Below are 13,238 nucleotides of genomic sequence, written 5' to 3'. Positions count from 1 at the left end.
CCAAAAATACATTAAAAGAAACTTATACAACTCAACACACATATACAAAAAAATAAGAATCTGATGAAAATGGGCAGAGGACTTGAACAGACATTTTTCCAAAGACACAAGATGGCCAACAGACACAGGAAATGTTGCGCACCATGACTCATCAGGGAAATGCAAATCAAAAACCACAGTGAGGTAGCACCTCATAGCTGTCAGAATGGCTAGAATTAAAAAGACAAGAGATAACAAGTGCTGGTGAGGATGTGGAGGAAAAGCAACTGTTGGTGGGAATGAAACTGGTGCAGCCACTGAGGAAAACACTATGGAGGTTCCTGAGAAAAAATTAAAAATAGAACTACCATATGATCCAGTAATTCCACTACTGGGTATTTACCCAAAGAAAATAAAAATACTAATTTGAAAAGATATCTGCACCCCCATGATTATAGCAGCATTATCTACAGTAGCCAAGATATGGAAGAAAACCACATGTCCATGGATAGACAAATGGATAAAGACAATGTCTCTCTCTCTCACACACACACACACACACACACACACACACACACACACACAGAGTGGAATATTATATTACTCAGCCATAAAAAAGGAATGAGCTCTTGCCATTCGCGACAACATGGATGGACCTACAGGATACTATGCTAAATAAAACAAGTCAGACAGAGAAAGACAAATCCCATAATATCTTACTTGTATGCGGAGTCTAAAAAACAAAACAAATGAACAAACAAAAAACAACCTAAACAGACTCCTAACTAGAGAACAAGCTGGTGGCTGCCAGAGGGGAGGGGGCTGAAGGAATGGGTGGAATAGATGAAGGGGAGGAAAAGGAAGAAACTTCCAGTTATAAAAGAATCAAGTCACAGAGATGAAAAGTAAGCTAGAGGGAACATAGTCGATAATGTTGTATTAACATTGGTGACAGATGGTGACTACACTTAACCATGGTGGGCGGTGTGGAATTGTCGTCTAGGAATTGTCCAGTCATTATGTTGTACACGTGTAACTAATATAAATAACACTGTATGCTAATTGTACTTCAACAAAAAAAAAAAATAAAACACAAAACCAAATGTGAAACACTAGTCTAATGAGATGCTCTGAGAAAACAGTTTGGAAATGAGCACACTGGTGTGGCCCTGACACTTGCACAAAGCATCGCGATCACCCTGAAGGTTTGTTAAAACACAGACTGCTGGGCCCTCCTTCCCTCACAGCCAGGTTCAGCAGCTTTGGGGTGCGGCCTGAGAATTTACACATCGAAGATGTTCCCAGGTGGTGCTGCCCCTGCTGGTCTGTGGTCTTCCCCTAGCCCTCCTGGTCCTCTCCCCGAGGGTAACAGGTCATTAGCATATCAATGACCCTGAGCTGTCCTGCAAGAAAGACACCTACTTAACCCTGCTTTTCCCAACTACAATGCATTCTGGGGCCCCTAGAATGTATCTATGAACCTCCCCGGGAAGCAGTGCTTCAAGGAAGCCACTTCTAGAAATGTTCTACTAGGGATGGTCCTGACCAGCAGAAAGATTACAGACTCCTAAAAGAACACCCGGCAAAAGACAGATGTCCAAGTCCAGCCCTCAGCACCCAGGTAAGGGGCCCGGACAGGGCTGCAGGCCATGCCACATAGCAAGGTCCTGGCAGGGCAGCAGATCTGGAAAGATGCCCAGAAATGCACGCAGCATCAAGGGAGTCAGTCAGCAGCTAGCAAAGGCCAGTCAGCCTCCAGCTTTGAATTAGGGTACCAGGCCTGGGCCAAGAACTGGCAAGAATAAATAGGGTCTTCGTTTCTAGAGGGTCCCCAAACACAGATAACGAGACACCCAGTGATCTGTCACGTGACTTGACAGCATGCAGGCCTATATCTTAAAAGACCCCCGACCAAAGGCCAAGATGAGTCCTGAGCTGAGCCTCATGGTGAATGAGAAGTAGCCCCAAATGCCTAGGAGTTTGTTAAAAGGTCACTTCTGATTTCATAGGTCTGAGGTGGGGTTTGACATTCTAGAGTTCTCTAAAGCTCCCAGATGACGCTGGTTCTCGGGCCACACCTGGAATAGCAAGGGCCGAGTTCAGGAGTGGCAGACTTTTTCTGTAAAGGGCCAGACAATGAATACTTTCGGCTTTGCAGGCCGCATCGTCCGTGACATGACTGCTCAACCCCGCCATGGTATCACCAAGCAGCCATACACAGTATCCAAACGAATGAGCAGGGCTGTGATCCAGTGACACAGATATCTGAATCTCACAGAATTTTCCCGTGTTAGAAAATATTTTCCTTCTGACTTCTCCAACCATTTTAAAAACTGAAAAGCCATTCTTAGCTCACTGGTCATACAAAATCAAGCAGTGGGCCCTATCTGGCCTGCCCAGACTGACTCTGGAGATCCCCGCCCTAGATTCCTAGTCCCCAGCCCAGATCTGCCAATGCAGAACATCAAGCCCACCACCCCCCTATCGCCTGGAAAAGGTGGGAGGCTTCCTTTTTATTGCTGTTACCAGTTCTGTCTTCCTGACTAACCTAATCTGTGGGGCATGGGGGGGTGCTGCGTGCGAGGGGTGGCATGTGCTCTTCTGACTTCCCCGCTGGCATTGCCCCCCACACACACACACACGGGGCTGCCTCCTCCCGCACCCCAGGGGCATCAATTGCTAGGACAAAAATGTGTAGTCCCCGTGGCGGCAATTCTCAGTCACAGGATGAGGTCTCGCTGGAGGGGCGGGGCAGGCCCTGATCGTGCGGCTTTCCTAAGGAGCTGAAGTTATTTCTAAGGGACAAATTCTCTGCAGAGCAGAGCCACGCGAGGCCCCTATCACCACCGATCACTGAAGATGGTTCTGCTGCTGTTGGAGGTTCAGCCAGGCGGGAGGGCTTAAAAGGACACAGAGTCAAGGTCCCCCTCAGGATTGGGTTTGTTTTGGAGTTGGAAGAGGGAATCGAGACCTAAAGGCTGTGCAGGCTTATCTCAGGAATGTCGGGAACTTCGGAAAGGAAGTCTAGCGACCATGATGAAGGCAAAGCCCACAGGAAAAAGGGGGAGGAGGGGTGGGGAGCTATTGTGTGGCCCATAGAAACAGGCAAGCTGCCCTGGCTTGGCAAAGGGCTGCACTCATTCATCACATCAGTACTTCTGAAATTTCACCGTGGATAAGGATCGGTGGGGGGGGGGCGGGGATCTTATTCGAATGCACATGCTGATTTGGTAGGTAGGTCTCGGTGGGGCCCAAGCTTCCCGCACGTCTGACCTGCTCCCAGGGGATCCCAGGATTCACGCGTGCCAGCATGCTGTCCATATGCCAGCACACTTTTTTTGTTTTGTTCTCCTTTTAAACAGTCACAAGCCGTGAAAGACTATGGCGGGTTCCACATGGGGTGAGCCACTGACATCTAGGACCTGCATGCACAGGGTTGTTCAGGGAATTGCCTACACCATCACACCCACCAAGAGAGCGAGTGGGATCTCAAATCATCCTGCCCGCCACTCTTCAATCCCGAGCCCCGGGTCCGCCTCCATCCTTTTCCTAATGAGCCCAAAGTCTGTCTCCTGACCAAGCCCAGTGCCCCCGTACCCACACAGGGCATTTCCTTCTCATTTTCCCTCTAATGCACCCAAGGGTGCCCGATGACCAGCAGTGGCCCTGCAGCCAGCAGTGAAACGGTGGAAGGCAGCCGTAGGTGACTCTCACCTGTATCCTGCCGTAGTTGGCAGAACAGACACTGCTTTCTCACTCAGTCCTTGAGTGGAAGCTGTTAATGACCTAAGCTAAAATGCTACCACTTAATCAAAATGACAGATAATATCAAGAGTTGCTGAAGGTGTGGAGAAGCTGGAACCACCACACGCCGCTGGTAGGAACGGACCAGGGGGCAGTCGCTTTGGAAAATCATCCAGGTATCTATCCAAAAGAAATGAAACCATATGCCCACACAGACTATTTACTGCACTACTCAAAATAATCAAAAAGTGGAAACACAAAGGTCCATCAACTGATGAATGGATAAAATGTGGTCGGTCTACCCATGCAGTGGAATAAACTTCAACCATACAAAGGAATCAAGTAGTGACACCTGCCTCAACACGGATGAACCTTGAAAACATTATGCTCAGTGAAAGAAGCCAGGCACAAAAGGACAAATACTGCATGATTCCATTTATACAGAATGTAATGAATAGGCAAATGTGTAGAGACAGAAAACAGGTGAATGGTTGCCTAGAGCTCGGGGGTTGGGGGTAGGGAGTGATGGCTAAGGGGCATAGGGTTTCTTTTGGGGTAATGAAAATGTTCTAAAATTGTGGTGATGGATACCCAACTCTGTGAACACTAAAAACCACTGCATTGGTTTCAGTGGGTGAATGGTATGGGATGTGAATTATATCTCAATAAAGCTGTTAAGAATAGGGTGACCTATCAGTTGGGGAGCTCAAAGCAAGTGGTGGAGAGAGGGAGCGTCTGGGACTCACAGCCCTTGAGGAACACGCAAGCAGCCCCAGCAGCCAAGTGTCCATAGACACCACCACACCGGGACAGGGGCTCTGCAAGCACATGCAGTGTGACTGATTCCGGCTGCCCCTCTCCCCGGTGCCTCACACGTGGTGACCACTCAAAAACTGAATTCAGTGCAAGCCTGGGGGAGAGTGATGGGAATTCGGGAGCCGCCACTTAGCTCTAAATCCAGCTGTGCTTCTAATGCCCTAGGTCACCCCAGACAAACCCCTTCAACTCACTGAGCCTCAGAGGCTCACCACGAAGACACAGGGAGTTCCATCTCGGATATTCCACAGTTCCATAGATTAGGTGGTCCACGCAAGGGAGCCTGGATGTGGATGGGAAACGCCTCCGGGAATCTAGGCAGAACCGGAGACACCCAGCAGGGTCAGGACTGGCCAGAGGCGTTCTTCTTGGCAGCTCTCATTCCAAAGACACACTGAGGGCCGCCATGAGAACACGAAATGAATGAGAGACCCCAGGACCTGCTCCCATGGCCGGAGGTCTCCGATCCATGAGTAACTAATGGGGAAACAATATGATGCCACCCCTTGGAAAACTAAATGAAATTCTAAGTAGAAACAGGATTTCAGCACTGGATAGTTAAACGAATCGGAGCCTTTGTCTGACGAATGCTGAGTCAGTGGCAACAAGTCTGTCAGAGTTCCTACACGGAACGGCCAATCTGGGGGCAGAGTCTCAGAAGGTGGGGGACGTGGCCACACCACCACTTCCTCACCACTCCACAATGGGCCTGCCAAACCTTGGCTCAGTCTTTGCCCTGTGACCCTAATTCAACCAGTGTTTGTGAACATTCCTGGATCCCTGGGTCTGGCAGGGTCATTCAGCTCAGCCACCCACACAGTAAGTGGCCGGCCAGAGTCATCAGTCAGAGGGTCCCAGGGTGCAATCGGCATTGGAGAGACAGATGCTCATTAGGCACAGCCGGGCGGACGCTGCCAACAGCCAGCGACAGGAGACGAGAAACCAGGTGCCAGTACCTGTGACCCATCACACTACCGGTCACTGTAAGAGCGAGCAGAGCAGGAGAAAGCGCACAATGATATTTCAAGGCCAAGGCAGAAAGTCTGCCCCCAGTTCTATGTTTGGATTTGTCTGACTATTACTCATAAAAAAAAAGTTTTAAAACCAATATACTCAATTTACAACCCCAAACCTCCGGGATAATCCAAGCCATTAGATCCAAGCCCATTTATCTTCCCCCTGGAGAACAATGCAGAAAGAGGCATCCAGTATGAGCTATGGATTACGGGTGAGTGAATCATGCAGCTCAGGAATGAGCACTCCAGAGGTCTGTGAGTCGAGTGCACCACGCGAACCGTAAGATCCAGGTGAAACCAATTATCATCTGGAAAACTTGGGAGCTTAGCAAGGCTACCAATGACTTTTCTCTGCACAAGCTTTAGTCTTAAAACCTCGATCTGCAAATCCTGCCCCTGGGACTCCGAGGAGTTTCTAAGTCTCCTAGAATAGTGCCCCAGGGGGATTTGAAATCCAAGAGCCTCAGCCATTAACTATGCCCTGACTCTTCGCCTGTCCGGAGGGATCTCCTGTTGAGGGCAGTGCAAATTTCCTCTGACATTTTGCTGTCTTGCATTCCTTTTTCTCTGGGAATTATCATCTTGGAAATTCCAGTTAAATCCTGCAGGGATATCTGAAACAGAACCCTTGTTCTCTACCGCGATTGTTTTAGTCAGTTCATTAATCCACAAATACTGACTAAAGATCCTCCTCCAGGTCACAGACTCTGGGCTAAGTGAGAGGTACAACGAGTTGTCAGCCCAGGCCCGAAGGCGATTACAATCTATGATTATGCCTGCTTTGTTGGGTGTTGCTTTTCAAGCGAGGAGAAGGAGACGTTGTACCTTTGGTCGTAACCCGAGAGACCACCTGCTCATGGGTTCAATCGCGGTTTTTCTACTCTGACAATTTCATTTTACTTCATATGTGGAGTTTTGTGCCCATTAAGGGCAGCTTGCTCACAGAATCATGGAGATCATCTAGTGAGTAATGGTTCTGAATTGGGACAAGGGCCTTCTCCCCCCGAAAAAGAACACCCACGCAGATTTTTGTTTCCAATTTCCAAACGTTCTTAGGGAAGTACCCAGACCCCCTCTGTTAACCTTCCTTGGGCCTGCGGGACCACTGTCACAGGCTTCAGCCATCCATCAGCATCATCCTCCGATATCCAGGCCCAGTGCTCCTGTATGGCTGCTCTCTGGGCTCGCAGGGCCTGTCCACCTGCCTCTGCTACAACATTTGCCCCCACAGGTAAGCCAGTGTCTACTTCGCCATAAGACAGAAAGCACTGAGAGAAGGAATTCCCCTCCTTCTTCACCCCATTGTCCCAAGCACGCCATCATTCGGTGTCCACTTGAAAAAGTCTCTGGATAGAGCCCAGTTTTCATTAGAAAAGGTAGTAAGGGATTCTGTTTCAGAACTACATTCAAATATCCAAGAGAGAAGAGTTTGGGCATAGGGGCACCTGGGTGGCACAGTCGTTGGGCATCTGCCTTTGGCTCAGGTCAAGGTCCCGGGGTCCTGGGATCAAACCCCACATCGGGCTCCCTGCTCGGCGGGAAGCCTGCTTCTCCCTCTCCCACTCCCCCTGCTTGTGTTCCCTCTCTTGCTGTGTCTCTGTCAAATAAATAAATAAAACCTTAAAAAAAAAAGAGTTTGGGCTTAAAAGGCTCCCATAAACAATGGCCCATAAAAGCTGACAGTCAAGAACTCACACAATGGCCAACGGAACGAAGGGGCTGGCTTGAGAAACTCCCCAGGAGCTGGAACTCATTCACACCGCTCGGCTGGAAGTGAATCTTTAACCTGGGTATTCATCATAACTTGGCGGCCACAAGTTCATACTATGTTATAGCCTGGCAAAAGGAAACCTTCTTCTGTTTAAACTCAATCTTCACTTTCAATTACCCATTTTAGCCTCGTTCTCTGAAAGGGGAATTGATGTAGCGCACATATTTGCGTTCACTAAGGAAACCATTCAACCACTTTGGAAGGGGCTGTAGCAAAGTGGCCAACAAAAATAATAAATGTACGCTCCGGCTTGTGGCTGCAGTAGGTCTCTCGCCTTACAGCCCCCGACAAAGAAGGTTATTGCTTAAACAGAGGGTGTTCATGGATTTAAAAAGCAACCTCTATAACCAGCAAGCCACAGTCCCTATGCATGGAGATTCATGGTGGCACAAAGCCCTGTGTACCTGTGCACGTTTCTCTCAGCTCCTTTCTTTCCAGTGGCCCATCAGCCAAATCACAGGGCTATTAACTCGATCAGCACAAATACCCACTTGGCTCCAGATGCTCGGCTAGGCACCATGAGAAATACAAAGGGGAAGACATAGTAGCGCCTGCCTTCCGGAGCTCAGAATCTAGAAGTATACAGGAGTGCGTAAATTATTGTACCATGCGACACATGTCATAAACACCACAAGAGAAACATGAAGCGCCGTGGGTATTTAAAGGAAGGCAGAAGCTTCCCATTCGAGGGATCAAGGAAACGTTTCATCCAAGAGAGGGTGTCACTGGAGGATGGGCAGAATTTGGGCAGACAGGTGGCTGGGGCGGGGGCCGGGGGGCAGTTGGTTCCAGGTGCAGGAAGCAGCAATCGCCAAGAAGGGGGAAAATGTGATTCAAGCTCTGCAAAAACAGGTAGTCTGTTTCAGCCACATTTTAGGAAACCAGGAGGGAAGGACTGAAAATTTAGGCTAGAAGCAATTGTGCAGTCCCCTGAAAACAACTGAGAACTTTCCAGTTAATGCGAGAGGGGACAGGGAGCTGCTGTTCTCGGTTTTTGAGGCAGAGAGTAATGTGATAAAAGTAGTTGTACTTAAAAGACCAGTATCTGGCCAGAGAAAGTAGAATGAATCAGAATGAGGAAGACTAAAAGCAAGAGTGTTCTAGTAATCATAGAAAAGAGAGGGGCTATATTTCAGTTGTGGTGTGAAGACTAGTGAGGTGGGAAGGTTTGAAGACAGTCCTTGAAGGACGATTTCTGGTGTCTCTTTCAGCTCACAAATCTATGAAATGGGAAACAGTAACACCAACATACTAGACTGCAAGTGTTCTCGGTGAAGAAAATGCTAGATGAAAATGTCCTGCTCTCCCGAGCACTCCCCGCTTTTTATTCCGCCTTTTTAATGAAGAGGAATTTTGTCAGCTCCTTACATGTTTTAACTCCAAACAGAAATTTCTAGCTTAGCCTGCTCCTGGAGAGACTTTAATTGTAGATCCTGGGCCAGGTGTTCAGTTCCTAATACTTATCTGCAAAGGTGGCACTTCGGGGGACTGCTTTGGCTGATGTGGTCTGGCTGGGCTTTGAGCAAACCTCACTCAGTTTTCCTGACTGGTGAAACCACCCTAGTTCACCAGTTTTCTCCAGGCATAAGATTCACGGAGCCTTTCGTAGTGCCCGCAGTGCTCATTCTTCGTCTTCAGCCTTGCTCACCGGAAGAGGTAGGGTGAACCTCCAAACTCTCAGGTGTAAAGGAGGTTTCAAGGGTTCATTGAAGCACAGAATAAAAGCGGAAATGCAAATCAAAACCACAATGAGTTATCACCTCACACCTGTTAGAATAGCTATCATCAAAAAGACAAGAAATGACAAGTGTGGGCCAGGATGTGGGGACAAGGGAGCCCTCTGTGCAGTGTTGGTGGGAACGCAAACTGGTGCACCACTGGGGAAAACAGTATGGAGGTGCTTCAAAAAGTTAAAAATAGAACTACCATATGATCTAGCATTCATTCCACTTCTGGGTTTTTATCCAAAGAAAACGAAAACATTAACTCAAAAAGATATCTACATCCTCATGTTCATTGCAGTATTTACAAGAGCCAAGATATGGAAGCAACCCAAGTGACCACAGATAGATGAATGGAAAAAGGAGATGTGGTATAGATACACACACACACACACACACACACACACACACACACACACACACACAGCAGCCATAAAAAAGAAAGGAATCTTTTCATTTGCAATTGACAACATGGAATTTCGAGGGCATTATGCTAAGTAAAGTAAGTCAGACAGAAAGATAAATCACCATATGATCTCACTTGTATGCAGAATTTGAAGAACAAAAACAAAAAAACCCCAAGCTCTAGACAGAGAGAATAGATTGGTGGTTACAAAGTTGGGGAGGGGGAATGGGGGATGGGTAAAATGGGCAAAGGGGGTCAAAAGGTACAAACTTCCAGTTACAAAATAAATAAGCCATGGGGATGTAATAATGTACAGCCTGGTGATTACAGTTAATAATACTGTATTGCATATTTGAAAGTTACTCAGAGTAAATCTTCCAAGTCTTCATCGCAAGAAAAAAAAAACTGTAACCACATACGGTGACGGTGACCGATGGTAACTAGACTTCTTGTGGTGATCATTTCACAATGTATACAAATAGTAAGTCGTTATGTTATACACCTGAAACTAACACGTTATGTCAACTATACCTCAAAAAAGTCCCCAAAAGAACAGAATGAAAACTCTTACCTCTTATAGCCATAGAAACACAATCAAACACAGACAAGTTTGCTATGAACTTTCTATACATTTTATGTGGATTTTTGTAGACACTGTGTCTTTGCTAGGCTGCAAAGAATGAATCAGATGGCCAGAAAAGCTGCATCAAATTCAAAGATGGAAGAACTCCAGAGAACTTCTAGGAGTGGGAATGATTTACTCTCACTCTGACAGATTTACTATTAAATCTCAGACAGTTATATAATGGTGGTGGGAGCGATGGGGCCCTTCATCCCCACCTCCCTCTTTCAGAGGTTCCTGATTCCAGGCCTCTTACCTTCTCTCTTACTGGAGACGTAATGTCCACTTGCTAAGGGCGTGCCTCTGAAATGATCTGCAAAGCCCCTCTGTCACCCAGCACTTAGGGTGAATTCGGCTGATGTGATTTGCCTTGGGACCCACTGGCCTAGAGAGTCTCCCCTCCCCAAACTTCCCAAACCTCTGGCTTGGACTGAAATCCGCCCCCCCCCCTTTGGATTCAGCAGCCCCAGCAGAGCACATTTCCTGAGAGACCCCACAGAGAGGTGCCAAATTGGGGGCAGCCTGCTGGCTGGCAGAATTAGCCAGGGGCAGTTCCCCAAAGACAGAGAGGAGTGCCCATACTGGCGCACCCATTTTTCTGCGGATGCCTGGGCCCTGGCAGCAAGCTACACTATATAAGGGAATACAGAAACTGGGAGAAAGGAGAGCAGAGGGATTTCAAATGGAAAAAGAGAAGAGGCCCCTTGGCTGAGAAAGGCTCCAGCAGATGTACGGGCAGCTCAGAGACGCCTCCCACTTCAGCGTGAAAGGCTGCCTCTAGCTTCTCAACTTCTCTCCTGCCCCCTGTCCAGTACTGACCTCCCCTGCCCCTCTAGGTTCATTGTGACCGGACTCCAGCTAAAGGGGAGTGGGCAGCCTGGGAATGGCACTTGCCTGGGGCAGAGGATGAAGTCTCCTTTCTACTTTGCCCTGAAGCAGTTCCTACCAAACAGCTCAACACACGAATGTTCCTGTTTATCACTTTACACATCTGTTCGATTCACTCATTCATTTGGGGCTGTGCGGACTATTTCCGGCAGCCTTCCCTACATCCCCGGAGCACGCTATCTGGGAACCCTCCACCACCCGCGGTCCTTCACCCAGAACTTGGCAGGTTCATTCCTCGGACCCCCGATTTAAACTGCCCCCAGTGTTGAACGCAAAGCCAAATGTCTGCACGCCCTAAAGTCCATGTCACCCACCTTCCCATTAGCACTAAATTTCTTCTCCATTCCAGGGGGACAGGGGTGCATCCATGTTGTCCTGCTCCCCTGAAGCCCTTTACTAACCTAAGACTCCCAGATGAGGGAGTTTTGCTAGAGCTTTTTTAAAGGTTCTGTCAACACCAAGAGAGCCCCGAATAAATACCCGGGGGGCCCCTTAGATGCTAGAGACCACGCCCCCCCCCCCCCGGTAACAAGAAGCCACACCCGCTGCCTCACAGCGCCGCGCTTGAGTAGTCCCGGGCCCCCGGGGCTAACCGAGCGCATGCCACAAGCCACCACTCTCAGCTGGCACCTCTCTCCCAGAGGCGCAGACTTTCTCGGAATCCCCAGTAGGGGGGGTTGGTTGGGGGGATGCGGGAGAGGCCCCAGCCTGTGCCGTCCAAGGGAGCCGCTCGCCCGTGGCGCGTGCCCTGCACCCCCAGAGTGGCCCCGGCCCTCCAGTGGGAGCGGGTGGGGGCTCCTTCCAGGACAAGCTGCGCCCCCGCCCCGGGCCTCGGCCGTGCGCCACCCCGTGACAGGCACAACTCCAGGTGGGGAGAAACCAGCCCGCCGCCAAACTTCCCTTCATGGCCTCGGGCGCCAACGTGGGTCCGCTCGGGCCCCCGGCAGCGCGGACGCAGAGGGTTCGTCGCTCGCGGCGCCGGGCGCGGGGCTGACAGCCGGCTCTCCCCTCCCGGCGCCCAGACGCGAGACCGCTGCCCGCCACCCCCTCCCTGGGGCCGCCAAAGCCGAGTCCAGGGCAGACAAAGGGCACCCCGCCGGGGAGGCTGCCCCGCCTCCGCTCCTACCTGGGAAGGCGCGGCTCGCCGGGAGCCGCAGCAGCAGCAGCAGCAGCAGCGGCGGCAGCAGCGCGGCCCGGAGTGCGGGGCTCCCCATGTTGCGCACGGCGCTCGCTCGGCCACGCTCGGCTCCGCTCGGCTGCGCCGAGCTGCGCGCCTTCAGGGGGCGGAGGAGACAGACAGGGCCGAGGGGCTGCGCGGCGAGCGGGCGAAGCCGAGCTGGAAAACTCCTCCTCTCGCCGCTATCCCTCCCTCCCTCCCTCCCTCCTTCTTGCCTGGAGCCTGCCCTCCTTCCTCCGCCTCCCCGGGACGCTGGCGCGGTCCGGGGCCCCGACCCAGCCCCGCCTTTGGTGCCGGCGCTTCTTCTGGAAGCGGGGCTGCCCGCCCCCCCCCATGGCCAGAGAGCTCCAGGGGCGTGCGCTGACACATCGGATGACCCCGAATATCTTCCTATTCTCCCATTCCGCTCACCCCGAATACACACACTGGTGCCCAACCGCTTCCCAGATCCCGGGCCCCGACGCTGTCATCTGTGCGGAGAGCCGCGTGAGCCATTCTGTGTGAAGGGACAACCGATCGGGTCCACAGTGGCCCCTGCGGCCGGGCTACTAACGGCCACGTTCGCTGATCTGACCTCGGACCACGTCTCAAGTTCGGTACTATTATGCCCATTTTACCCAAGAAGACACCAGTGCTTGGAAACTTGCCCAGTTCACCGTTCCGGGCAGAGAGCGGTTTTGATGTTAGGTGTGAGGTTCTGCCGGCACCAACGTCCACACTGCAGCTTTTTTGTTTCTCTTCTGTAAGGGAATGAATCAAGGGCTGGACGGGGTGCCTGCTGAACTGCGGTTTGGAATGGGGCTTGAGGTTCTCTTTCCAGGGTCGGCCTATGGACAAGCACAAGGCACAGAAAGTTCCCTGTCTCACTCCCAGTATTGGGAATGCAGCTTTCGTAGTTTCCTGCAACCCGATTTCCCCATTTCCTGGGTGGTTCTCGACCACCTCCAAGGACACCAGAACCAGCCCGAAGCCTCTGTCCTGTGGCCTGGCATCAGGATAGGGTTTCTAGACTGCCTACAGGACGGATCTGGTTTCTTCAAGGCTTTCCCAAATGTTTTTGTTTTGTTGTGAACCCACAAGGCAGCACCTGGCTCCTTT

The 13,238-nt window shown here is 50.6% G+C and overlaps 1 protein-coding gene across 2 annotated transcripts in view; it reads right to left on the bottom strand.

Annotated features, from left to right (window-relative positions):
* Positions 1-12,319, bottom strand: part of SRPX (sushi repeat containing protein X-linked) — a 118,829-nt gene extending 106,510 nt beyond the window's left edge. For both annotated transcript variants that reach the window (XM_025857630.2, XM_025857631.2), the window contains exon 1: positions 12,090-12,319. In XM_025857630.2, coding sequence (XP_025713415.1) covers positions 12,090-12,177 — 88 coding nt within the window. In that variant the 5' untranslated portion in view covers positions 12,178-12,319. The remainder of the gene's footprint in view (positions 1-12,089) is intronic.
* Positions 12,320-13,238: the final 919 nt, after the last annotated feature.

Source organism: Callorhinus ursinus, unplaced genomic scaffold (genome assembly GCF_003265705.2).
Source record: "Callorhinus ursinus isolate GAN/ISIS: 27379988/994484 unplaced genomic scaffold, GSC_fseal_2.0 scaffold16, whole genome shotgun sequence".
Classification (NCBI taxonomy): domain Eukaryota; kingdom Metazoa; phylum Chordata; class Mammalia; order Carnivora; family Otariidae; genus Callorhinus; species Callorhinus ursinus.
The sequence above is the reverse complement of the archived record's forward strand: the minus strand, read 5'-3'. Positions and strand labels throughout refer to the sequence as shown.